The sequence below is a fragment of the Lepisosteus platostomus genome, chromosome 2 (assembly GCF_059453375.1).
Source record: "Lepisosteus platostomus isolate fLepPlt1 chromosome 2, fLepPlt1.hap1, whole genome shotgun sequence".
NCBI lineage: Eukaryota > Metazoa > Chordata > Actinopteri > Semionotiformes > Lepisosteidae > Lepisosteus > Lepisosteus platostomus.
Genome location: NC_142612.1, coordinates 16,582,289 through 16,609,749, shown reverse-complemented (window position 1 = coordinate 16,609,749; position 27,461 = coordinate 16,582,289). Strand labels below are relative to the sequence as shown.

At 43.7% G+C, this 27,461-nt stretch overlaps 1 protein-coding gene across 2 annotated transcripts; it reads left to right on the top strand.

The window, feature by feature from the left end:
- The first annotated feature begins 133 nt into the window (after positions 1-133).
- Positions 134-26,861, top strand: LOC148676043 (MORC family CW-type zinc finger protein 3-like). 2 transcript variants are annotated; one of them, XM_088600875.1, is made up of 18 exons: positions 134-290; positions 7,526-7,598; positions 11,887-12,019; positions 12,249-12,466; positions 12,928-13,069; positions 13,254-13,401; positions 13,863-13,991; positions 14,524-14,646; positions 15,271-15,368; positions 16,315-16,422; positions 17,456-17,584; positions 18,209-18,280; positions 19,008-19,050; positions 20,541-20,645; positions 21,453-21,568; positions 22,395-23,286; positions 23,945-24,105; positions 24,885-26,861. In XM_088600875.1, the coding sequence occupies exons 1-18, from the start codon at positions 252-254 to the stop codon at positions 25,033-25,035; spliced, it is 2,880 nt and encodes a 959-aa protein (XP_088457001.1). In that variant the 5' UTR covers positions 134-251; the 3' UTR covers positions 25,036-26,861. The 2 variants fall into 2 exon arrangements, with proteins under 2 accessions (XP_088457001.1, XP_088456990.1); XM_088600864.1 differs by having other exon boundaries at positions 20,538-20,645.
- Positions 26,862-27,461: the final 600 nt, after the last annotated feature.

Genomic DNA, 27,461 nt, shown 5'->3' with positions numbered 1-27,461 from the left:
TAAAACGCCTGAGCACACGTTTCTGGGCAGGCAACATCACTTAAATGAGTATTAAAATGAGTCAGTTTCTAAGAACCAAACCAGCAGAACTTTTGGAGAAAGGTCTACTGTGACGCAATCAGTTCGCAGGAGGGGGCAAAGGGACAGATGGGCGGGGGGCGGAGCCAGGGCCGGCGGAGTTTGCGCGATACGAATCCGATCACACTGGGGCGAGTGTTTTGCTTTGAGCCGAGCAGCTCGCTGTGGGTAAAATGGCTGTACGGACGGAGCAGGGGATCCCTCTGAGCGCGGTAAGTGGACCTGGCGTTTTAATCGCGTCAGCCGTGATGGCTATTATTTTCCTGATTTTTTTTTTATCACTGTCAGTTTCATGGCTGAAGGGTTTGATTTTGCTCCGGCGGAGCCCGAGTCCGGTTGACAAAAAGACTCTCCCTTCGTTTCCGTCGGGAGCTGGTACCGCGGGGGGAGACAGTGTTGTGAAATGTGAGCGTCCAAGATAAAATACCTGCGACTCAAGAGGCAGCGTGCAGTGGGGAGATGGGGGCTACCGGCTGCGGGTCAGATCTGGATGTACTGGCCGCAGAACCTAAATGCTGCCCCAGGCGCTGCGGTCGGGTCAGTTCCTGATGGAAGGAGGTCTGACCGATGGCTGTTTAGGGAAGACGAGAAGGCAAGAGGAGAGTAGGAGGTTGGGGCAGCCCGAGTGGCGCTTGGTGGCAGCGCTTTCTTTTTGAGATGGTGAACTGCGATTTTAAGTTACGCTGTCAAGATACGCCACTATGAATGCAATGGTTGTCCAGTCTTCTGTTTGTTTTGCATGTGCAGTTCTTGCTGGGTGTACTGTGGACGCTTTTACTAGCTTCACTATGACTTGACAGCGTCGATACACGACGTAGTGTATGCTTTCATATTCTGAGGCCCTGGAAACGCTTTTGCAGTCCCCCCGAAAAACGGCACTACATATGGTCTTTTCTATTTGGGTGAGAACACTGGTTACGGTCTTGAAGCGCAGGGCTGCGCAGCTGTGCGTTCTTCGTGGGGCTTCCGTGTGACGTCACGCAGTAATGTCAGTAAAATCTTCTGCAGCCGAGGCAGAGGCCGGCGGTATTGTACTAGGGGCAGGAGTAGCCTCACAACTGAATTACTGTACCTTTGGAAAATCACGTTTGTTACAGTCACTTTCAAAACGCCGTTTCTGCGGAAGCAGCGTGTGACGAAACAGCCGGCGAACGACACGCTAGTTCGCGCCTGTACATATATTCCCTCCATAGCCACTCTCTATACCTTACACCTGCCCCGGCTGCGGGACGTCGAATTCGGTTTCTCGGGGCAGGAATGCCTGTCCATCTGAGTGCCCATGCACACGAGGAGAGAGGAGTGGACAGTTCAGAGATTATTAGAAAGTTTGTTTCTGGGCTGTGGATGAAAACCAGAGCATCCGCCGAAACCATAAGGGGAGAACATATTACATTTTTCTAGCCAGAACACCTTTTTTTTCCAGATCCCTTCAATACAGAAGAGAAGTAAAGGACAAGAGAGCAAGGCTGATTTATTTTATCGGCTGGTGTTCACAGATGTTAGGAATGTGCTGGAGTTGAAGGGTATTAATACTATTAACAGTGAGGCCGCTTGTCTCCTGTGCTGAAATATCTCCATGACACTGTCTGGTAGCAGCTCTCGAAGAACAGGCATCTGCGCATACCTGCGAGAATCTGCACTGCAAGAATCTGACTTACAGATAGATGTAGGGGAGCCATATGAGAAAGGTTGCAAACAAGAGGAGGCCATTGGGAACATCTAGCCTGGTGTAGTTGATAATTGTAATTAATTGATCCAGGGACCTCAGCCAGTAAGCTTACTTCAAGCTAGAGGGTAACAACATGGTTTATATCTTGTTCCACACTCCCACTGACCTTTGTGTAAAGATGTGCCACCTGTTTTTGGTTTTAAATGCACTTCCGCAGAGTTACCCTCTGTTTGCTTTGCTCAAGAAGTCCACAGGGTTGATATCTTTAATTCGATGGGAATGATTCTGTCTGATGTGCTTTCCTTACTATGGTAGTATGGCCTCGGGTTTCAGCAAAACAACAACTTTCCCACATTTCCCTTCCTGTTTCTTTTCCCGGTGAAAAAAACATGTATCATGGTGCTTGTTTCCATTTGAAATGGAAGTAGTGAAACATTCCCTAAGGTTTCCTTATCCTGGAAAGGGAGGGATTTCAGTTGAGTCTGACGAAACGCCTGAGTTTCACTTTCCATTCAGTGAAAGCCTTCCCTCTCTGGCACATCCTCGGGTCTAGCTGATTACTCAGAATGAACTCCGGTGCTCAGAATGTGCAGTGATCATTCATCTTTTATGACGTTATATTGAAATCATAAGTCCTTAATGAGGACGAATGATTGAAAATTCATCGACAAATGTGGGTCCATTAGGCAGAAAAGTTTGGAAACCTTTTCCCTAAAGTTTTTCTCAGAAGGAAGCCTGCTGTGTGTTCCAAACTCCAGCACTGCTCTCCTTTAGTTTAGATACTGTATGTATCTCCTTTTGCTGTTCCCTCTTGAAGCCCCGAGAAAGTCTTCCTGCAGTTTCCTCTCTCTGGTCTCCCAGCGGGAGCCTGTTTTCTGGAGCGTTCATGGCTGTGCTGTGTGTCAGTCTGGTGTTGTGACAGGGCATTCCTCCTCTCCCTCCATTTCAGGGTAGCTCGTCGGGTCACACTTCCTGACTGACGTGATGAACACCGTTCAAATTCAGCGAGCATGACCGATCAATTACAGTGTTGCCAAAGCAGACACAACAGAACATTTACAGTAAAAAACATATTATTGGATGCAAAGGAACAACTAATAGGTTTATTTAATACTGAAAAGAAAGAAAACAACGTTATGGCCGTGGAGCCTTCTTCAGCTGTGAGAAAGACCATATTATTGGATATTTACAGACATTACCGCAAATATTTTTGCGAGACAGGTTCGTTTGCTTCTCAGGCTGTTACAAGTCCCTGTGTGCCTCCTCGCAGCTGTGTGCTGTGGGACTGATCATTCCTACTCACTCGGCGGTAACCAGAGGGGGAGATGAACACGCTGGTGGGAGTCACTTTTAAAAGTAGAATCCTCTAGCGACTGAAGATCAAGAAACTCCTATGAAATACTGCCGGTAAAACAACATCAGAGTTTAAATAATAAAGAGGCGTGTGTGGATTTGTGAAGCTCCTGAGGGTGCCAGGGTGTTTTCTGCAAACACTGCATTGATTAGGCCTGACACCTCGTGTTGTGAGTTCAGTCTGCACCCAGCGGGGGGAGGGAACTCCACAGAGCGATCTCCTGTCACAGCCTGACGAACGGCGAGTGAGCCTGTCTCACAGTCATATTTTATGTGATGTATGGAAGTAAAGGTCCAATATGTTTCTTTTTGTACTGTAAATTCCCCGTTAATTGTTTCTGCTTTGGCAACACTCATTTGTCAGTCAGGTCAATAAAACTCTTTGGATTTGGGAAATTGTGTCCTGATTGCTTGTAGGTATCTAGGTGACCCTGTTACCTTCAAAACGTTTAGCTTATTTTGAATTTCACTTTGCAGTGCAGCGTTATGAAATTGGCGCCACTCTTTGAAAAAGAGGAAGGGCTGGTGAAAGTGAAACTGGACACGAGCTGCTGACTCCTGATAATCCGCTCACATTTATCATGGGCTCTTCCAGACGGCAGTGAGGACAGCTACAAGTCAGTATGCTGTTGCCCAGTGTCCCTCTAGACACAGCTCTTGCCACTGTAGAGCTTTGTGTGGGTTTTCACTTACAGTGGGATGTATGACCCCGCCTTACAGATTGATTTAAAAAAAATGGAAACGGGTGCACAGTCGCTGTCTAACCGCAATCACGTCCCACAGCCGACGGAACTGTCACTACCTGGCTGGTTTGCGAAAGAGTCTGCCATTTGCAGCTTCCTGTTCGCTCTTCTTCTCTGCAGCACTAGTTGCCCTGCAGGCTGCAGAACAGCTCTCGCTGTTCACTATGGCCCAAATCCTGTCAGACAAGTCACAGTTTGACAGGAGAGGTGCCATATATAATGAAGGCAACAGTCAGCGAAACGTGAGATGGAAGGACCTGAAACCCATCCAGAAACTGGGCCCAGAAAGTCTTAACCTCACACCTGAAGAAGGCTCCACAGCCGAAATATTGTGTGTCTCTTTTCCTTTCCTTTCAGCGTGGAATAAACCTTTAACTGTTCCTTTGCAGAAAAAAAGTCCTGTCTGTTTTGAACCAATTATCATTGTGCCAGACTAGAAGTGTGGAAAGGGATGGAACCCTTGCCAGTTATGAATGTGTTCTTGCTGTTAATTGTATAACAGTTGAACAGCTTCATTTCCTGGAGCGGAAAGTGGATCTGGTGCTGTTGATTGACTCCTTGTGACCATAGAGTGCTCTTTAAACTGGCCGTAAAAGTTTGCTAATGTAACTGATGTTTGCCAAAGCAGTGTCTGAGGCTCCCTGTCTTATAATATTTATGAAAAGGGGGACCAGGGCAGCCCTATAAAATAATTACTTCAAGTGGAAAACTTTGAGTTGACTGTGGATCCAGAAACGGATGGCTTCCTTTAAGACCAGCTTTCTTCAAATTCTGCTGTGTGTGTTTCTACCAGTAACTGAGATCTGCATAATCCGGTAACCTCGATTTCAGTTGGAAGTGAGTGGAAATGCAGTTTTAATGTTGACTGGGGTTTGGCGCTGTGAAATAATTAGTGGCGGAATTTTCCAGGCACGGCTGCACCTGTTTTGAACACAGAGTCTCGTCTTGTCCACGTTATGTGCAATTGGAGGATCGAGGGCATGCATGAGTCACACATGAGTGTGTTGTGGATGCAGTAGCTGGGAGCAGTTTGAAAACATCTGACAAGTGTCGACTCATTGAGTTTCCTGTGTGTTCGTGCTCATGTAAATGAGCATCACGTGAAGTTGGTGAGTCAGGGAAGAATCGGGCTGGTGCCGTTTGTAGCTTTGAGGAGCACGGCTGGCTGTCTTGAAACGGGGATTTGAAACCCTCTAACGCAGAGACGACTCGGACCCAGCAGATTTGAACAGTGAGACACAAAGCAGAAGACTCCAGGAGAAACTGTGTGGAAGAGCATTTAAAACTGAAAATAGGAGACGGTTCTTTACACAGAGGCTTGTGGGAATCTGGAACAGGCTGCCCAAATGTGTGGTTAAAGCCGATACTGTAAATTCTTTAAATACACTGTTTAAGATCCTTGCATTAATTAAGTACTAACTACCCAATGGACCAGATGGGCCTCTTGTTCTATAGCCTTTCCTCTGTTCTTTTCCAAGACAGGTGCCGTAGTGCACCCCTTCAGTACATAGGGCGTGAGCAGGGGAGTTTCTGCAGGATTGCTCACACTGCGTCAATATAACTCTTCAGCCTTATTATTGAACCTTCTATTGAACACAGTATCGAACAGTATTGAATTTTGAATCTTATTATTGAGCCTTATGTTGATCACAACCCTGAGTGGGATTTATATTGAAGGGTTGGGGCAATTGATATGGACCCACAGCAGAGTTTTCGCCATCAGCCATAGTAAACAATGCAGATCGTGAGTCGTATGGCCTGTTAATAAAGGCCTTTTCTTCAAGCTGTGAGCCTTCCCAGCCTTCCCGTCTTTCAGATGGAAGAGTTGTGATTGAACAAACAATCGGGTTTTTGTTTCCCCTGGTCTCTATCCCTGAAACCTCCTGTCTAATTTTGATACTGTTCAAAGATATATTTATATATACCTTGTTGTTACCCGGGCCAGGAGATATTTTTAATTACTGCTCATTCTTAGGGATAACTTGGTCGAAGCACCTAAACTGATGATCTTTCGAGCGAATAGCAGGTTGGTCGGGCTCTTCTTATTTGTAGTGTCAAACAAATGACAAAGTTCAGGTGTCGGTGAAGCAGAAGTCTCTTTATTCGTATGCATATGGAAGTCCGGCTTGCAACCACCAGACTTAACAAATAAGTAGCTGAAGATGGTCCTTTATACCTTAAAACCAAAAGAGTTACTATGACACATTCTAAACAAATGATAAGACAGCAATACATGCCAATTAATTATATCTAAGTTGCAGACTAGACAACAGTTCTTTTCATGTTCTGGGTGTACAGCCAGCTTACCAAATACATGCCCCTTATCTTACTGACCAAGGACAGGCAGCATCTTAATATATATTTGAGCACAAAGCCTACTTCAAGCAACTAGACTGCATAGTTTGCAAAAAACTACAAAAACAAGAAATGATAATATCTCACTTCCCAGGCGGCTCTCTTATCTTCCTCATATTCAACCTTTTTTTTTTGTGAACCCTCATAGTGTAACATAACAGTATTAGGGATCGTGTCCTTACAAATGTTTCCTGTTAGTCCGATATCTTTTCACCCCTCACATGGTTCATTCTGAAGGGGTGTCACAGAAGTAGGCACAGTCACCCACCCCCTTTTTTTTTAAATCAAACTTTTTATCATCCCCTCCAAAGTCGATTCTCCCCACTCTGGTTTCAAGAAAAACATTGATATGCTGTTAAATATAGAGTGGGGAGCTCTGCGAGTGTCCAAACTGCCGAGTGAAACTCAAGTTAAAAGCGTAGTGTTTTGTCTGACCACAGAACCTTCTGCTAATATTCTTTTCCTGCTTCGTCAAAAACTCTTCCAGTAATGACTTGTCTTGCCGCTTGCCCATACATGGCTGCTCTGTGTAGGGGCGGGGGTATTGTTGGTATTTGAAGCCAGTCTCCCATATCAGTCCTACAGTTTTGCAAGTCAAGTCACTGCTGGCTTCACAGTTTCATCTCTAACCAGCATCCCGCTAGCCCAGCATATCTGTGTGGAAGGGTGGCCTCGTGTAGGAGCTGTCTGTGTGGTATGAAGCATGTCTATGCCTTAATGATAGACTTAATTGATTCAATGATTGAACGCCACTGATGACATTCAATGATACAGCTCCAAGAGAAAAGTAACCTCCACCTGCCTCGGCCATAGTCATGGCTTGCAATTCAGTATCTGGGGGAACTTACAGAGACAGTTAAATAAAGCTAAACCCCTCATTCCACTCATTGTGCAGCAAAAGAATTGAAAACTAATGGAAATGAAACTGTTCTAATTTTCATTGAAAATCTAACTTATGTACATGCTGTCTGAATTTTTTCTGTTTTGAGTATAGAGCAGATTACTAGTCAACCTTTCAGGTTAAATGTGTAATGCTTGCAAGCTCCAGCAGCATCAAAACATATGACATCTTTGCAGTGAGGTAAGTACTTGTGGAAGGCGTGCAGCACCACCCTGTTCCATATTTCTTCTGGCATTACTCAAGGACACACCTGTGTACTCCTTGTGAGAAGCCCCCACATAGTGGAACTGTCCAGCAGTTTGCCTGCCACATGTGCTTCGTCTGTCGAAGACTGGACGTTACCGCATGTGCTGCACCACTTCTGTATTCCAGCTTTCTCTGTTAGAATTTACCTCTGGTAACCCGCGTTTGTCTTTTGTGTTTCAGCTCTGCCCGAAGTTCTTGCACACCAATTCCACCAGTCACACCTGGCCTTTCAGCGCTATCGCTGAATTAATAGGTGAGTGATTTCCAAGCCCTTTCCTTCCTCTGGGGTTCTGCTCCCGTTCGTTCCCATTTTGAGGATCTTTAACCTTAGTGTATCCTGTGTTACATTTGTTTTTTCTTAGAATGGTTAATCTGAATATTGAAACTTTAAAAAGTAATATTCATATATTTGATATTAAACAAAATTATGTTTTAAATAATTCCTGACACTTATATAGCACTTTTTGGGACACTCAACTCAAAGCGCTTTACGGGTAATGGGGACTCTCCTACACCACCAGCAATGAGTAGCCCCACCTGAATGATGCGATGGCAGCCATAGTGCACACAGTACGCTCACCACACATCAGCTCTCAGTGGGGAGGAGAACAGAGTGATGAAGTCAATTCATAGATGGGGTTTATTAGGAGGCCATGATTGGTAAGGGCCAATGGGAAATTTGGCCAGGACGCCGGGGTTACACCCCTACTCTTTTCAAGAAACGCCCTGGGATTTTTAATGACCACGGAGACTCAGGACCTCTATTTTACGTCTCGTATAAAGGACGGCACATCTTTATTTATGGTAGAGTGTCCCTATAGCTATACTGGGGCGTCAAATCCCATACAGACCACAGGGTGAGCACCCCCTACTGGTCCCACTAACACCTCTTCCAGCAGCAGCCTTAGCTTTCCCAGGAGGTCTCCCATCCAACTGGCCAGGCTCATGCCTGCTGAGCTTCAGTTGTGAGCTGCCGAGTGATATAGCTGTTGACAGTTTCATTTTTAAGCACTGTGAACAATTATCAGATGTCATGTGTGATGAAGGTGCAGAACTCGACTGAAGCTGGAGCTACAGCGGTGTGAAAAAGTGTTTGCCCCCTTCCTGATTTCTTATTTTGTTGCACGTTTGCGACACTGAAATGTTTCAGATCATCAAACAAATTGAAATATTAGACAAAGATAACACAAGAAAACACAAAATGCAGTTTTTAAATGAAGGTTTTTATTATTAAGGGGAAAAAAAATCCAAACCTACATGGCCCTGTGTGAAAAAGTGATTGCCCCCCCTGTTAAAACATAAATCAACTGTGGTTTATCACATCTTTGGAAAGCTGAGTTCAATTTCTCTAGCCACACCCAGGCCTGATTACTGCCACACCTGTTCTCAATCAAGAAATCACTTAAATAGGACCTGCCTGACAAAGTGAAGTAGACCAAAAGATCCTCAAAAGCTAGACATCATGCTGCGATCCAAAGAAATTCAGGAACAAATGAGAAACAGAGTAATTGAGATTTATCAGTCTGGAAAAGGTTATAAAGCCATTTCTAAAGCTTTGGGACTCCAGCGAACCACAGTGAGAGCCATTATCCACAAATGGCGAAAACATGGAACAGTGGTGAACCTTCCCAGGAGTGGTCGGCCGACCAAAATTACCCCAAGAGCGCAGTGACGACTCATCCAAGAGGTCAGAAAAAACCCCACAACAACATCCAAAGAACTGCAGGCTTCACTTGCCTCAGTTAAGGTCAGTGTTCATGACTCCACCATAAGAAAGAGACTGGGCAAAAATGGCCTGCATGGCAGAGTTCCAAGACGAAAACCACTGCTGAGCAAAAAGAACATAAAGGCTCGTCTCAGTTTTGCCAGAAAACATCTTGATGATCCCCAAGACTTTTGGGAAAATACTCTGTGGACTGATGAGACAAAAGTTGAACTTTTTGGAAGGTGTGTGTCCCATTACATCTGGCGTAAAAGTAACACAGCATTTCAGAAAAGGAACATCATACCAACAGTAAAATATGGTGGTGGTAGTGTGATGGTCTGGGACTGTTTTGCTGCTTCAGGACCTGGAAGACTTGCTGTGGTAAATGGAACCATGAATTCTGCCGTCTACCAAAAAATCCTGAAGGAGAATGTCCGGCCATCTGTTGGTGACCTCAAGCTGAAGCGCGCTTGGGTTCTGCAGCAGGACAATGATCCAAAACACACCAGCAATTCCACCTCTGAATGGCTTAAGAAAAACAAAATGAAGACTTTGGAGTGGCCTAGTCAAAGTCCTGACCTGAATCCGATTGAGATGTTGTGGCATGACCTTAAAAAAGCGGTTAAGGCTCGAAAACCCTCCAATGTGGCTGAATTACAACAATTCTGCAAAGATGAGTGGGCCAAAATTCCTCCACAGCGCTGTAAAAGACTCATTGCCAGTTATCACAAACGCTTGATTGCAGTTGTTGCTGCTAAGGGTGGCCCAACCAGTTATTAGGTTTACGGGGCAGTCACTTTTTCACACAGGGCCATGTAGGTTTGGATTTTTTTTTTCCCTTAATAATAAAAACCTTCATTTAAAAACTGCATTTTGTGTTTACTTGTGTTATCTTTGTCTAATATTTCAATTTGTTTGATGATCTGAAACATTTCACTGTGACAAACATGCAAAAAAATAAGAAATCAGGAAGGGGGCAAACACTTTTTCATACCACTGTAGATTAACAGCAGTTTGTTTGCCTGCATTTTTGCTGACTTATGAACTTCAGAAAATGAAGGCAGGTCATTTGGCTTGTTATGGTAGCAAGACAGCCAAGGATCTCGTCCAGCAATTTCTCAACTACAGCTGGGTTATTGGCTTTTATTGCGTGGTTGGGGAGCTTGTGCCAGACTCTCATAAGTCTCAGCTAGGGCAGCAGTGTGGGGCAGTAGTTATGGGTTTGGACTTGTTTAACTGGAAGGTTGTGGGTTCAAATTCCACGCTACACACTATTATTCTACGCTTTAGCTTAGTGTAATGATGTGCCTCCAGTTCTCGGTTTTAAATGTCCTTGCCCTTAGGTTCTACTGAGTCCTGTAGTTCTGGACGTAGTATTAAGGCCTAAGCCCCGGTTCTGTTACAAATTCACAAATGCAACATAAGCCGAAATTTGCGAACAAAACACAGGCCTTTATTTCCTTTCTCCCAACAAAAACCTACATACTCCAACACACTCTGACTCGATCCCGGAAAAAAGCAAACTTCCCCCATAAGAAAAGTCTTCTGCAAAGTATCTTACTACTCTCACTTCCCTATTTACAAAAAATAAAAATAAATTCAGTGGAAAAGGGGAAAGTCAAACACAAAAAGGCACTGCAAACATGTCCAGCAAACATCAGAGTTAGTCCATTAATGAGCACAAGCAGTCAAACAACAGGACAGAAACTGTGTGAGAGTGCAAGGCCGCTTCATGATGATTTGACTGATGTTATATAGAGAAAATAGATCCTACCTTTCAGGTGGAACATCAAGACCGTGCCTCCTCTCGCTCAGGTGTGAATCGGTAACATTTCAAGCAAAATCAGAGAAAAAAATACGCACAAAAAGGTCATAACAGTAGGGTTTAAAAATGTGTTCATGCAGTGTTGGGTCATCACATCCTCTGGGGCAGACATCACAGTCAAATGGATTAGCCAGATAAGCAGGTGTTGCTGTCCTTTGTTCTCCTTGGAATTTGTGTCTGTTTTGAAAGTTTGCCTTGGCCCTTCTCAGCCTTTGTCATCTAGCACCCAGGTGTCGAAGGCCTCCCTCCTGACCGAACATGTCCTCTCTGCACCTGTAAGCAGGGTGTCCAGACAGCTGGAAATGGGATTGCTGAGAAATACTGTGTTTCATTAAATCATGGCTGTCCTTAAGTGTTCCTGTTGATCGAGGTGGGATGTGCTTTACCTTGCAACGGCTATCTGATATTCACAACGTGACTACAAGATGATTTCAGTGCTCTGTGGTCTAACTTACAGCATAGATGTGCTTAGTGTTTCTTTAAAGCCTGGTATTTCCTGCCTTCTGACATATGATGTTGTCCATTAATTAGCAGTTTTCACAAATAAGTCACCTTAAAAAAGTAACTACCATTACCACCCTGCAGCTCGGTCAGCCCTGGAATGGGAGATCTCTAAGGCAGCCCAGGTTGCTGCCGTAAATGGTGTTGGTGACCAGTAAGTGGCTCTCTTCTCTCTGGACCAGACATTCCTAACCAGTGCTCCTGTATGCCAGCCAGGAACACTGAATTGTAAGAGATTCTGTCCATCGGATGAGATCGTAAGCTGACTTGGTCTTTCAAGATCCCAGAACATTGTTTTTAATATTTGAGGTGTTACACTTGGGGTCTTGTCTAAATTCTACTTTAGGCTTGCAGAATCTGGCTTTCCTAAGTTCCTTCTCAATTCAGCTGGTGAAGCAGTTTCTTAAATCCTCTGATCTGCAGGGCAGTGAAGGTTAGAGGTGCCGAAATCATTTGTCACTGCCACGGTGTGTAAGAAGTTAGTAATTCTTATGAGGTGGTCTGTTTCAGATAATGCCTATGATCCAGATGTGAATGCCAAGCAGTTCTGGATTGACAAGACTCTGATCAAGAAAATGGAATGTTTGACGTTCACGGACAATGGAAACGGAATGAGCCATGACACAATTCATAAAATGCTGAGGTTGGTGACGCTGTTAAAAATCAAATGTTTAGTACGTCTGGCTTTTATTTAGCTTGTACAAAATACTGCTCCTTCAGGGAGAAACAATTCCTCAGAAGAAACCCTGCATGTCAAACTGGTTGGTTTCTGATCTGTCATGTAGGAAAGATTCCACATTTTTATCTTCTGTTATGTCATCTTCGTGTGGTGAACGGGCTTAAAAGTTGTTGTTTTTTTTTACTCTGTGTAGTTTTGGCTTCAGCGACAAGCAGGCAATAAACGGACACGTCCCAGTTGGGATGTATGGAAATGGGTTTAAGTCGGGATCGATGCGCCTGGGCAAAGATGCCCTCGTGTTCACCAAGAATGGCAAAACGATGAGCATCGGCCTTCTGTCGCAGACCTTCTTGGAGGCCACCAAGGCCGAGAACATCGTTGTTCCGATCGCGACCTTCTGTCAGAACAGACATATCCTTTCCTGTGCGTCTTGGCTGACTCCTCAGGTGGCTGTGCGCCCATTCTGACTGGAGCTAAAACCAAATGGTGTGGGGGAATTCATCTTTTCTACAACAGGTTACGCTTCATGGAGAGTTTCATCGTTATCTGAAGTTTAGGCTGTACAAGGACAGATAAGGTCAAGGCCGGAAAATATCATTTTTAAAAATGAATACTGCCGTGTTCTGTTACCTTATTTACACTTTATTGATTGGACTTTTAATTCTTTCACTGCTGTCCCTTCTGTGTTTTATGTACAGTGTTTTTACAGTGGTCAATGTTAAATAATGTATTCGTAAGTGACTTAAGCAGCGAAATAACAGGTGATTAAAAGCTAACATTTTGGAATAACAACTGCACAGGAACGGTTGAGTCTTCTCCACGTGTTGCTTCTGCTGTTTGTCCGGGATATTGTCCTTAACCCCAGCCCTTACGCCTGGTGACCCAGGACTCCAGGGCCAGCCTGGACGCCATTCTCCAACACTCCCTTTTCAGAACCGAGACGGATCTCACGGCAGAGCTGGACGCCGTCAGGGGAAAGCACGGAACAAGAATCATCATCTGGAACTTAAGGAAGTACGTCTCTGAGCAGCCGTCGCCCGCACAGGGTGAAACAGTATGAGAGCTGGTGAAACTGGCGTCCCGGAGGTTTCCTCAAAAGCTTACCAGGCAGTTACAAGCGTGCAAACGCACCTCTGCCTGCAACCTGGTAGGTTGAAGTGATGCGGGACATTCATGGTACGCTTGCATCGCTTTGCAGGATGTCCAATGGGGAGATGGAGTTTGATTTTGAAACGGATAAGTACGATATCCGGATTCCTGCGGACGTGTTGGACAATTCCAGTGAGAAGTATAAAAAACAGGAGCGACACGAGCAGTCGGTGCCAGAGAGTGACTACTCGTTACGGGTGAGTAAGACCATCACACATGTGTTTACCAATGCAGCTTTTCTCAAGCTGGGGGTCATGGCCCAAATATACATCGCTTCAAGATATCTAGTGGGTTGCTAAACCAATACAAAGCTAACATTACATTGGGGACACCTTTATAGAGAATTTCATGTTTTATATGCAACACCCCAGAGGTTGTCAGCATTCTTTGACAATAAATAGAAATAGGAAGGCAAATGGTTAAGATGAAATAGAGAAGCCCACAGGAAGCATATCTTGTAGGGCCTACATAAAGCGGGTTTCCTTGACAGTGTAGGCTGTGCAGTAGGTTATTCATTCAGAGTAACTTGGTAACTTTTCACCTCTTAATTCACCAGTCTAGTATAATAAATATTAGGCTGTTAAGACTAATAAAAGTTTGTTTTTGTTCTTGTGTTCTTTTTTGCACCTGATGTTATTCCGCTTTGTGTTTTTTTTAGGCATATTGCAGTATTTTATACCTTAAACCTCGAATGCTGGTCGTTCTGAGAGGACAAAAAGTGAAAACACAGCTCATCTCCAAAAGTCTTGCATTCATTGCAAAAGACAACTACAAACCATCCTTTCTGGTATCCTTTGCAAAGTGCAAATCCACATTTCAGCCTGCTCCTTTTTCAGCTGCATTATAATGTAGGATATGTCAAGAATGATACAGTGCATATAATTAAGAAAAGAAGTAGAGGAATATTTTCTCTGGATCATCTTTACTGCACATACTGCTCACTTCAACAAAGGCTTAGGCAACTGATGCATACTGCTTTAGTTAGTGTAGATTCAGTGTTACAAAAACTAATTCCATCCATTTCTTAGGGATGAACCAAGCGGGAACCAAGCTAAAAACATTTGTGATCAAATAAGTTTTAGATAGAAGTACACAGGCATACTGCTTGAGAGTTAGACAGCACTGAGCAAAGGGACAAAGACGCCGGTCTTTTACAAAATTTGGCTCTTCATCTGAAGCCACTGTGATCTGGTGTCTTCAGTCCCTGACACTGAAGTGCAGTCACTTGCACAGAAGATGTTGTAAGATATTCAGTTGTCTGTTATTGCCTCACAACAATGTGAACAGACTGACTTCTTTTCCTGAACTCCCAACTTCAGAATAATAAAAGTGTCCGGATCACTTTTGGATACAACACAAAGAGCAAGGAGCAGTACGGAATACTGATGTACCACAAAAACCGACTCATTAAAGCGTACGAGAGAGTGGGCTGCCAGCTCAAGGTAAATAAATGTCTTGCCACCGGTTCCTGGAGATGTGTTTTATCATTTACATTACAAGCTTTAACAGAAACGTTTCTTGGGTCCAAAAGAACCAATGCGCAGCCCTCGCACAGCAAGCTGATCACTGGAGCTTGGAAAAAGAATCGAGCCTGTAGGGTTCCCATAGAAATCTGCCGCTCTTGTCATATCCAAGTGTAAAATCAAGGACGACAAGGGACTAATGCAAGTCAGAGCTGGTTAAAAACAGGATTAGTTTGTTGCTGCTGTAAGGCCTGCTCTCTTGGAGGTTCCTGGCCCAGCACTGGAGGATGGCTTCCAACTTGCTAGACTGTTGGGGTTCATGTTTGCTTTCCACAGTGTGACAGATAAAGGTTTATACCATGCTGAAAAGAAAAGAGACACATTTCGGCCATGGAGAAGGCTCCAAACCTGGTCACTTTTCCTTTCAACATGGAATAAGCCTTTACCTGCCCCTTTGCAGCACATGCATGCTGAGCTCCCTGCTTGAACGTATCCACAGTGTGCTTAAGTTGAGTCCTGGTCTAAATCTCGCCCTCAAGCCTCTACGGCAGCTGCTGCCTGTCACTGTTCTTCATTGCCCTGTGTCTTCCCCTGTTCGTGCAGGCAAACAACATGGGTGTGGGGGTAGTTGGAGTGATTGAGTGCAACTTTCTGAAACCTACTCACAATAAACAAGATTTTGACTACACTGATGAATACAGGTAAATACTGGAGTTATTTTTCCTTACGCTGTTCATGATTTCCTAAAAGTATTTGGTCCCATACACAGAACTCTGATATAGTTATGTTAAACCAAGCTAAGAAATGCATTGAATTGAGTGCTTTCTGCTTGGCACTACTGACACTCCAGTACGTTTCTGTCCTCCTACTGAAGTGTAAAAGCTAGGAGCAATGTCCAGGTATCAGAATTTGGCTGTACTGCTCACCTTCCAGGTGAGACCGGCGTCATCACTTGCCTTTAAAGGTCTGGCTGCTCAGTTCTACCTTTCTGCTGACTCAGGTTTGCATTGAGTAATTACATTGGCTTGCTGTGTCATTTAGACATCTGTCCAACAGTGGGGGAAAAACAGCTCAACTCTTGGCACATAGCCCTAAGAGAGGGCTTAATACATGTGCGATTATTTTAATTTCCTGTATCTAATTCTGCACTGTTGTATTACTTAAGCACATGTATGCAAGATGATCATAAAGGCTAGTGATGCAAGTAGCCATTCAGCCCATGCAGGTGTTAGCTAACTGATCCAAGGATCTCATCATACTATTTATTGAAAGAAGCCAGGGTATTGGCTTCAGTACGATAGCGGGGTGGCTTGTTCTAGATTTTCAAAACCTTTTGCATAAAGAAATGTCTCCTCTTCTCGATTTTTTAAATGCACTTCCATGTAGTCACAGTTCTATGCATGTTTATTATCGTTGGAAAATCTGAGCTGCATGGGGAAAAGAAAATGTGTAACATTGACATTTTGGATAGAGTGCACTGTGTACTTGTTTAGGGTTAGATGTCAGTGTATTTAGTTGTCTTACTTCCACACAGCATGCACTTATTGTCTGCTTTGGGATGTTGGATAACCTTTACCTGGCCAGAGCGCTGTGAAAAGTTCTATACCATCTGTAACTTTTCATTCATTTATTCCTTTTGTGTTCCAGGAAAACAATCTATAATTTGGGCATAAAACTAGCAGAGTATTGGAATGAAATACGATACAAACGCACTAAAGATGATCCTAACAATACTGTGCCAGTTGAAGACACAGAGTAAGTATCAGTTTCAGTTTGTATTAAGAAGTAATCATTTGCTTAGCAGCTATGACACTCAATAATGGTGTATAGTACCACCTAGATTCAAGCTCCTGATAGGGTTTTGGATCTTAGCGAAGAAAGAAGTCTTTGGATTATTTGATGCATAACGATGAGTATAGGACAATAACTACACTCAATGGGATTGTCACACCCACCTGTCCATTTGTATGTGATTAATTGATTTTGTTCATATTATTTTTTAACTCAAACTTGAGACATCTGTGATGTTGGAGAGAATCAGTTCCACAAGTTTTTTTAAAATTGTTTTTCCAAATTCTTTAGCAGTACAGTAATGCCTTGTTTTGTTGTCATTTGTCAGGCTACAAAGTGGTCATTTGTCCCAACTAACATGTTTGGTAATTAGTAACAAATTGATCCAAGAAAGAATACAGTGAATCAGATTTACCAACAGGGCTTGGTAGCTTGTTTGAATCCCAGAAAGCTTTTCACGACAAAGTGTCACCTATTTTCAGTTCTAACTTCACTTCCAAGTAGTTTCCACTTGAACCCTCTGGTGTGGGTTCCTTACTTAATTCTCAGAAAGTACACTGGATTGACTAATTCATGATCCTTTCAAAGACTTTGACAATTTGAATTGCGTACCCTCGTATTCTTACTATATCCCCTCTTCTTATAGAGAGTAAGGGGAAAAAATAATATTGTAAACGCATAAATGAGGCTTCTCAAAGCACTTAAAAGGCACTATATGAAATAGGTTATTATTATATTGTATTGAGAATGCCAGAAGTATAGCATTCTGTTTTATATTTGGATTGTGTAGTAAAGAAGAAAAGACGCTAGCAGGATATTTTTTTACTGCACAGACAGATGGCGTAATGTTCCTGCTAAGAGATATAAGGGCTTCATGTGTTCCCAGTGTTGCCTAATCCAGCAATCCTAGTAATGTCTTTCCAATGGGAAGGGAGAACCGGAGCGTGGCAGGGGCAGGGGGCTGTGTCCTGACCTCCAGGTGTGGCGTCTCTTCCAGGAAGCGGCCGGATCAGAACTGGGTGCAGTGCGACGAGTGTCTGAAGTGGAGGAAGCTTCCAGATGGCATCAACCCTGCCAGCCTCCCCGATAAGTGGTACTGCCGGATGAACCCCGATACACAGTTCAGGTAACCTCGGGATTTGGGGCTCACTGCTGCAGTGCAGGGTCCTGCTGAACTCCCCCCTCCCCCTTGTGCAGCGAGTTCACTCCAGCTCACATTACTGCCTTCGCCCTGACGGCAGACCTCTTCCTCTACTGCCATCAGTAGTAGCCTGGTCTCCTTCTCTTTTTCTTTCTCTCTTTCTCGTTCTTCCCTTTTTCCCTTTATCCATGTGATGCTTGGTTTGTAATCATAGCTGCTTTTTAAAAGTACTTATCTTTAGTCTTCACTGCACGGCAACAAATGTGCGTGTGGGTGGTCACGACACAGCACATGGTGGCATCCTGTCGCTGGCCTCCATGAATTTAAAATTCACGGAACTATTACGTGTCCAGCTGAGCCAGAAATCAAATCGGTCAGAGTTTAGGAACTGGAAAGACCTGAGAGTGGCAGCCAGCAGTCTGCTCTCTGCTACATCACCAGCACCAGCAAAGAATGTCAAACAGATTCAGGTGTTTTCCCAGCGAACCCTCTTTAACGAGCCGCTGTTAATTATTGCCATGTCCAGGGAGTCCAGGACACTTCTGTTTTTGTATTGTGAACTTGCTAAGATTTTTCGGTAGTAAACGTTGGTAAAATCTGCCCCATCAGGAGCTGCCAAGTTGAAGAAGAGCCGGAGGATGATGATGCCCAACCCACTTATGACAAAACCTACAAGCGACAGTAAGCCTTGATTTGAACTTATTAAAAGGTTTTTGTCTTGGTGTGTTCCCCTGTTTCTGGACCGTGAGGGATTGGGAAAACAAGACTCCCTCCCCCACCATCCACCCTATGAGTCCACAGCACAGTTAGCACAACAAAGAGCTCAGCTCATAAGAGAACCTGGGTTCGAGCTTGCAGTGCCTGGGCTGCATCGCCCAGCCTGCTCTCCGAAGCCAGACAGGACCCCACCAGGCCTGTTTTTTATTGGATCACTCATCTTGGTTATGGATGGACGGATGCAGATGGAATTCAAGAACATCTCGCTTGTGTGTGTGTGTGTGCTCCTTTTGGTCAGGCGATATAATCATGCTGCTTTATTTGTCCAGTGGTTGCTCAGGGAACATCATGTCTTTGGTTGGTTATGAAGAATGAATCTAGTTAAGAGATCTGATCTTTTTTTTTACTGAGTGGTGCTGGGTCATTGCAATTACAATGGTGTTTGCCAAAGACATTCTGAAAATCGGGCATTTTGCACATACATGATCTGAAGGGCCCAGTCATTTTGGATATGTTTTATATATGGAGGCCCGTTTTCTGCCTCATGCAGGAAGTATGGTCACATACAGTGGATTGATGAGTCCTGTTTATAAGAACAGAAAATATTTAACATAAAAAGCTTTTTTTTTGCTTTTCTCATAATTTCAAATATATTGTTCATTTTTAATTGATTGTATCTTTGTTGTTATAGGGAGAGGTATAATAAGATGAGACAAGAGAAATCTAAACAGCAGGTATGTATAACGTTTAGTAGGGATGGTCTAATAGCAGTTCAGTTCCAAAATGTGTTTTCACCCTTGTACTTCTGATATGAATTATGTTCTATTATCTCATTTCACACCAGAATAATAACAGTCAATGACTTATTTTGTGGACATAGATTTAACATGCCTTCAAATTTTAAGTTCTTCTGACTTGATGTTGTTTTTTTAAAGCTGTCCCCAGAAGTGTGGTGTTTGGCTTCAGCAGTAACTATAGTATTGGTGTAATCTTGTTAACAGGTCTTTATACCTACTGAAAATCTATGTCTGTGATTCATTATGCATTTTACAAATAAGTTAATCCAATTGAGCACAGACATGGAACAAGAGGGGCACAGAATCCTTGAAGAACAACACCAAAATCAACTGAACAGAACTCAAAAAGGCCAGAAAGAGGCAGATCTGTTTTCTAGTTCATTTGGTTTTGTAATTTATCCTCCGAATCTCATCCAGCAGTTTCTAGAAAGAATCCAGGGTTTCGGCATTTAATAACATGGCTAAGTAGCTTTTTCTTCCTACAGCACTTTGAGTAAAGACGTTTCTCCTCTTTTGCACTTTAAAATGCACGTTCCTATAGTTTCAACTTGTGTTGCCTGGTTCATGTTTCACTGCTGTCTTTGAAGAGCTTGGCTGGGTTATGTAGATTGTTGGAGTATATAGTTAAAAGTTTAGAATTGAAATCAAGGTTGATGTGCTATAATTGTGCAGTGCACAAGAAGTATCTGCTTTAGAACATTGCGTATAATACAGCTGTATTGTATACAAATTCATACAACTTGGTTACCACATTGCCAGAAAATATAATGTTTTGCCATAATTACATGGGTTCAAAGAAGAATCCTACACTGACGGACTGAAAATTCTGAAACTCTTTTCAAGTTTTCAGAATCCTCAATGACATTGACAGATTTCTTCAGAATAACCAGGGACATCTGAATAAAAGACACAAGTGTAAACTATGGAAAAGGTTTTTTTAAATCTGTGAACAGGAGGAATTCTTTAAAAGCAAAGGATTGGGAGTCTGGAGCAAGCTGCCCGGCCATGTTTTCATGATACTCTGGCTTCAATCAAGACACAGAATACGGAGATTATTTGATCAGTTAGCTGCTAGCAGTCAGTTGGTACTGATGGCCTTTTCTCATTGATAATATTTGTGCTCCTGTTGAGCGATTGAGATGGAGACTCATTTTTGTTGAACTATGGAAAGATGAATGTAAATGTGATACTTCTGGCCTAGTCTGGTTGCATCTTTTTTAAAATAAGATTAAAGAGGTGAAATTACCTTAATCTTTAGTCCTCTTGCGGTTGTGTTTGGGGACTCATCAATGAGCAGTTTAGTTAACTTGGGCCCTGTTCTGTGGGATAGGATAAGTTAACCCCATTTGTCTCAGTTGCCGTGTTTGGAGTCTGCATCCCTGATATTGCCAAGAATTTGTCAGGTCACATCTGATTTCTCCTAGCAGCAGGAAGAGGAGAAGAGAAAAGCAGAAATGCAGAATATGTACAGCAAGATGGAGAAGCAGCTTCAGAAGGACCACGAAGTCTTGAAGCGACAGCTCCGTGAAAATGTGAGTGGTTAACTGATGAAGTGGGACTGCCTCTCTGAATAGTGGGTGACAGTCAGGGAACCTAAACCGTCAGCTGAAGGACCTAGAAACTGTACCTAAAGACAGGACATGAGGAAGAGAAGAGGTTAGACACTTGGCTTGTTCTTCTCTGGGGTAATAGGAACTCAATGTTTCCAGACCAGAAAATGAGATCGTGGTGCTTCCTTATAGATATGCTGGGGTAAGTGAGACTTAATGCCACATTCAAAGTCATTTGAAGTGTTTCCCCACTCAAACTATATGATACCTGTAATAATGGCCAAATTCGATGGCTTCCAGACAGCCATTAATTGAAGAAGTGCTTGTTAGTCTCTTATTAGCTTCATTGTTCTTTGGTTTTGTCATTATGACTAAATAGGTCTTGATTAGTCATTGTGTAAGGTAATGACTAATATAAGAAAAATCTCCCTGTATAATCTGAATAAGAATAAATGGCAAAAGAAAATATTGATACTGGGTTTCGAAATCTCAAACGTAGAACATAAGTGTAACTCTAGATGAGGTGATCTCTAGCTAATATAACATATACAGTCTAATTTTGATCATTTTTATATATGAAGATGCATTTATTTCCCACATCCGTTTGTTGCACTTCTAACATATCCACTCCTCTAGAACTTTGTGATTAAAAAGATTTACCGATCTGAGATGAGCCCCTCCAAGAGTGCCATTTTATTGCCTGTCTGATCCAAGAGACATTGCTAGTTTTCCCCGAGTGAATCCAATGCAGGATTGGTCCAAGATTGTTTGTTTTTTTTGTTCCCTCAGAACTTCCAGGTGTTCCTTCCACACCAGGTGTCCTCTCCACCAGCAGCGCCTCCCGCCAGGAACAACGGCATGCCGATGATCACGAACGTACGCTCGCTGTCTTCTGAGGGAGCAAGGTGTGGGAGAACATGAGAGGTTGAACTTGCTGGGGCATGGGCAGGGATCATGTGCTGCTTCTTGTGGGCTCCCTCAGATTAGCAGCCCTACTTCGTAGCTTGGACATGTTAAAAATGTTGATTCTAGAAGCGCTCAGTAACCTTGATTTTGGAGTACGTTTCTAAATAATAACAGTGTTGTTAGACAAAGCCTCTCTGTGGTTTTCTTATACTTGGCAAGACCAAGTCCAGCCCTCAAGGTTTACAACATTGTCGTGTTTCTTTTTCGCCTAATGTTTGAACTGAGTTGCTCATTATCACATCAAGTGAATGAACTTGATTAGTGCTTAATTAGAGGAGCTGAGCTACTCGTCCCTGTGTGATAGCTGCACACTCTTTATGTTTTCTTGGGTATATTTAGTCTCGACAGTGGGCATGGCACCAACAGGATCAGAGTATGGACTTGTAGAATCCACACTCATGGGTTCGTGTCCTCTTTATGCCAGTTTTACGGATGTGGGTGTCTGGGACAGCCTGAGCCATCATGTTGTCAAAGCTGATTCTTGAGAAAACAGTTGGAAGTACGTGGCACAATCACCTACATACAGCCAAATGAGGGAGGTGGACTTCCTTCCAAAATTACTTCCTTTCATTTATGACCTTTCCTGTGTTTTTGTTTTGCAAAGTATTTTGTACTTTAAAACGGTGTGTGCCCAAATCTATATTCATACAGCATTCATATTCACTGTGTAAAAGTGGCATGTAGTTAGTAATTGGGTCTGTTCAAGAGCAGAACTGAATTCTTGATAATGTCGCCTCAGCACGGAAATATATCTCTTCCTTTCAGGACAAAGCGCACTTTGCCTTTGGAACCAAGCAGCTCAGAAGTGAAGAAGCCCAAGACGAATGGCGTGCACAATGGAGCAGTGAGTGCGGAGCCTGGCGACGTTGACATGGATCTTGTTATCGTCGAAGATAAGAGTACCCCGAAGCCAAAGACTGCGTTTGACCTCGCCAAGGTCAAAGTGGAGCGCCGGAGCAGCACAGAGCAGACGGGCATGCGTATGGAGTGCAGCAGTGACGCCGCCCCAGAGGCCCCCACTGAAACACCAGCAGCCGCCCCCTCGACCTCCCCAGCCCCTCGCGGCGACAGGCAGTCTGCGGAAACCCAGACTGACGTCAAGCCCGTCTTGAAGCAGCCGGACCACCCCCCCGGGGGGGTGGCGGTCGCGGGGAAGCCGCAGGGGGAGGGGCCGGCGAGCGACTCGGTGGCGAGACTGCAGGGCGAGCTCGCGCGGGCCCAGGCGCAGCAGGACGAGCTGATGGGACTGATGCACACCACCGCCAAGGAGCGGGACGCCTACAAAGACGAGACCCACAAGCTGACCTGCCAGGTGGTGGATTTAGAGAAGGAGGTGCAGGAGCTGAAGCAGAAGCTCATGAAGAAGGAGGTCTGCCATCAGGCCACGGAGACTGACTGGCAGGGAGTGGGCGGGGGCGTGACGCCAGCACCCGGCTCCGATTCGTGTCAGGCGGGCCTCGGGGAGCTGCAGAGGGACTATGAGCAGCTCCAGAAGGAACTGCAGGAGCTCAGAAAGAAGTGGGACACCCTGCAGGCCACAAAATCCGCTTGTAGTGACTGTTCAAGCCCAAATGACGACGACCTGATTCTGCAGGTGGATTCCCTCCTCAGAGACCTGGACAGGTGTGGAGGAGAGAGAGACGAATACAAGAGGAAGGTAAGTCCCGCAGTAGGATGTTGTAGCTCCTTCTATTCTTGGAAAATAAAGCATCTTGGTTCATGATGAGAAGAAGGTATCATTTTAAATAATGTTTAAATAATAATAATTTGGAATGTCAGGAGTTACAAAGGTCTTCTGTTTAGACTAAAACCGCACATGCCCTTTTCAACTCATTCAAAACGGCAATACAGTTAAAAAAACTATTTTATTGCACACCGAGTCATTTCAAAGTCGAGAGGCAGGATAGTAAGAATAATGTGACTTGAGGTATGAGCCCAGTCCAATGCCCTTATCAATTAGAACTTTATTGGAAATGTGTACTTTGTGATAAACAAAAATCGTTTGTGTAAAAAAGTTTTATTTTAGATTAATTTTGTTCATTTGTTTAATGATAACCGACTGCAGACCCCTCACTCCAGCCCTGGCTCTATTGCATGTGAAAATACATGTCCTTGCACCTTCAGCCAATGGGTTTTGGCTCCTTTGCCCATATGAAAAGGAATGTTATACACAAGTACACTGCTTTAAAAAAGGGGGGGTTTTGTAAAATACATTTTTTAAACTATCCGGAATTTATTAGAGGCAGTTTAGTTGTCGGACTGGGATTTTGTTTTACAGTCGGCGATCTTCTTCATCACGTCCCCACTCTTTTTAGGTCGAGGTGCTGGAGACGGAGAAAGCCAGGATCTTGTCGGAGCGTGAAGAGCTGAAGAAGGCCGTCGATGACCTGACCTGTAAAATGGAGCGACAGGCAGAGAACGGAGCCTGCAGTTCCAGCACGGATGGAGAGCCAAGCCCATCTGCAGAAGACAGCTGGTAAGACGTCTGGACCCTGGTCTTCAGTCTTGATTAATTAACCTTTCAGTCCATTTCATGCCTTTTTGTTAAGGGAGTATTAAATATTTGACACCCAGTTTGAGACTACTTGGGACTAGTAGCTTGCATTCTTTATTTTTTAAGGCCTGTTCTGATACCCAGCTTCACAGAGAATTAGGATTGAAGTTCTAGCCTGCCCCCCTTCATCACCACTTTGCAAAGAAAATCTTTTCTGCAGCACTGAGAGACCAAGCTCATTTCCTTAATGGATCTGTATTCGTTACTATCCCTCTACTCAAGGCTGAATTGATCTAACTGTCGTCTGAGCTGCACAGACTGTGTTTTCTTTGAATGCTGCTGAAACACAGCTGAAACAGTGTTGTGTAGTTAATAAGGTAATTGAGTAAATGAGGGATAGAGGGGAATGAAAGTCCTGAAGTCCCTCCTGGACTTGAGTGTGATGGACCTAGGTGTGGCTGCACTAGAGGAGGCTGGTCTAGCTCCAGTGTGTGGTGCTCCACTCCAAGAGGAGAGACTCTCATTCTGCTCCTAGGGTAGCAAGGTCCTCCCTGAGATTCATCCTGCTCTGGGATCTGCAGAACATTGGGAAACCACTGGAGATATTGGATCGTTGCTGTAATAATACAATCTGATTAAAGCTGACAGGTTTATTATCTCTCTCTGGTGATTAATGGCACCTATCAGCGACAACGCTTTACAACGCTTTTATTATTGCCGTTAATTGTTTTCTAAAGACCTTCTATTCCCTGCTCCCACAGGAGACTTAGATCTCTTCGGATGAGCATCGGAAAGCTGCTAGTGACCTTCGTCCCGGCTCTGGACCTGGAGCAAGTGAACTACGAGAGCGACGTCATTGACGAGATCTTGGATCAGGTTCTGGATCAAGTCACGTTGTGCAGCTCGACGTAGCTCTCTGCTGGTGCCGATCACCCCCGGTCAGCCTTGTGCAAGGAAGCGGACAGCTTCGTTCCGATTTGCTCTCTGTGGGGAGTTCTGTGCATCCTGCTTTTACCTCATTTTTTGACGTCTGAATCAAGAACTCCGAATGTGCATTTTCTTACTAGGAAAATAATGGACGCTGTTAATCAAATGTTGGCATCCTTCATTTTAAGCTGTTAACATTCAACCAGTCAGCTCTGATGTTTTGTCAGCCTGGTATTTCCAAGGTCTAAACACCAATTCATGCTTTCAAGTGTAGTTATTAAAGACTCCTGACTTAATCTTCATTTTATTCATTTTCTTCTTCTGCGACCGTTTTTATGTATTCGCAACAGTTGTAAAAGCACAAATATTGCACAGACTAAACAACACTTTGGCACAGTCTGTCGATTTTGTTTCCGATTGCCGCAAGTCTGGAGGAGAGAATATTGCTGTATTAAAGCAAGCTACCGCAGTCTGCTTGTACGGCTTTTGCACAGCTGTGGGGGCGATATGAGGTGGGATCAGGCAAGAGGATGGAATTGAAAGGGTCAGGGAGTTGCACCTTTCTTGGGTAATGCTTTTACGGTACGATTGGTACGGTACGATTCCCATTTTCCCTTTTCCATGGGTCCCTGCATTTTGGAGCAGAGACATATTTCCTGTTTCTACCGCAATACTGGACTCCTGTCCTGGGACCCTGCTTAATGTGCCTGAAGCCAGACTTGCTGTCCAGCATCTGCTTTGTAGCCCAATCCCTGCATATAAATGCAGTGACTGTGCTGGACATCTCATGTGGGCCAAGAGCACAGCACTCCTCCACAAGGGCTCTGCGGCAGTTTGGAACTGTTGTCTTACTCTCTCGTATCATGCATCGTCTCCACGTACACACACTGCTTAGAGAACACATTTATCATAAAGTACCATTTTATTTCCGTGTAATCTCTCACCTGGATTTGTAACGTGGCAAAAAAAGCTGCTTATTTTGTGCATATTCAAGTCAACTTGTAAATGAAATGAACTCCTGTATCTTTGTACAGAAAATGTAGAAAATGAGAACTACATGGTCCTTGTTAAATTATTTCCTTAAATATATGGATAGAGCTGGAAGCTTTGCTTTAGTAAGAGTTGCAGTGTTTTCGGGATGATATGCCGGAGTGCTCCTTTGAAGTGTTTCGCTAAGTCTTCCCTTCGTACCTGAGCCTTGTGTTTTCCACGGGTTCTCAATGAGATTTGGAGCAAACAGCTGCTGCGACTCGCTCTCGTACAGGTTTAAATGTTGCGATTGGGTTTCTGTTCTACGAAGAAGAGAATTTCCAGTCAGAAAATTTCCACCTGGGCTCAAGTGCCCCTTCATCTTTCTCCATTAGTTGCGTTCTGTGATGAGAGCAGAACATTAGGTAAGACTCCAGATGAACTAACTGCAGGAACCAGTGCTTATTTTTGTGAAATATTATGTATATTAACATAAGTACTATGGTATTGTCTAAACAGCTGTTGTAGGGACAATATGCAATTTACCAGCAAAGAAGTTGGTACAACAAATTTCTTATTTCCATCTGAATGTTCATTCTGATTTTTTAACCTTTTTTTGTACTTGATCCTGGGGGAAGGATAACAGATGTATAATGCAATGAAATCTTTTTTTTAATGGACAAAACTTGTTTGATTAGAAACCAAAATATATGTAAAGCAATAATGGAATAAAAAAGGTTAAAAGTTTTTGCCACAATGAAATGATTGACACTTCATTTTTCAGATTGTATGTAAATTTATTTTTTATGTTTTTTTTTAAATAAACTGCCATTTTGCTTTGGTGCTGTAGCTTCTTCTTGTCCTGTAGCTTCGTCTTGTCTTGTACTGTACCTCTGCCTTCTCTGGGAAGACATTGAGGACAACTGTATCGGGTCAATATCCTTCAGCCCCATCCCGCTGTTTCCTGACTGTTAACAACAGTGGTTAGAAATTAAAAATCTTCCTGTCTTTTGGAAGGAAAGAGTATTTCCATATTAAAGGAAACTTCTGCAACCTCCTAATAATCGTTTTCATTTTGTCTTCCTCCTGCTACATCTCTTGAGCCTCAAACAGGAGATCAGTTGTAACAGCAAGACATTCACACCGTTACATGCAAAGTGACTCTCTAACAGGTGCACTGATATTTTTTTTGCACAGACCTCCAACCATTTTCTAATGGCTTCGTCCAAGTCAGTGATGCAGGGCAGCTAAAGCCAAGCCTAGCCAGCGAAGGCCGCAAGGTGGAGTACACTGGACCTGCCAGTCCAGCACAGGGCAGATGTACAGATACTCTTGCACCTGAGGCCAATTTACTTACCAGTATATCTTTGGACTGTGGGGGGAAAACCATGCGAACTCGGGGGGGAACATACAAACTGCACACACCACTCCAGGGCCAGAGC

Excerpts from the sequence above, each read along its gene's own strand:
- LOC148676043 (XM_088600864.1), top strand. The coding sequence starts at position 252 with ATGGCTGTACGGACGGAGCAGGGGATCCCTCTGAGCGCG. Across the intron at positions 291-7,525 it reads AGGGGATCCCTCTGAGCGCG|CTCTGCCCGAAGTTCTTGCA; the intron begins GTAAGTGGACCT and ends TTTGTGTTTCAG. Across the intron at positions 20,646-21,452 it reads AGCGACAGCTCCGTGAAAAT|AACTTCCAGGTGTTCCTTCC; the intron begins GTGAGTGGTTAA and ends TTGTTCCCTCAG.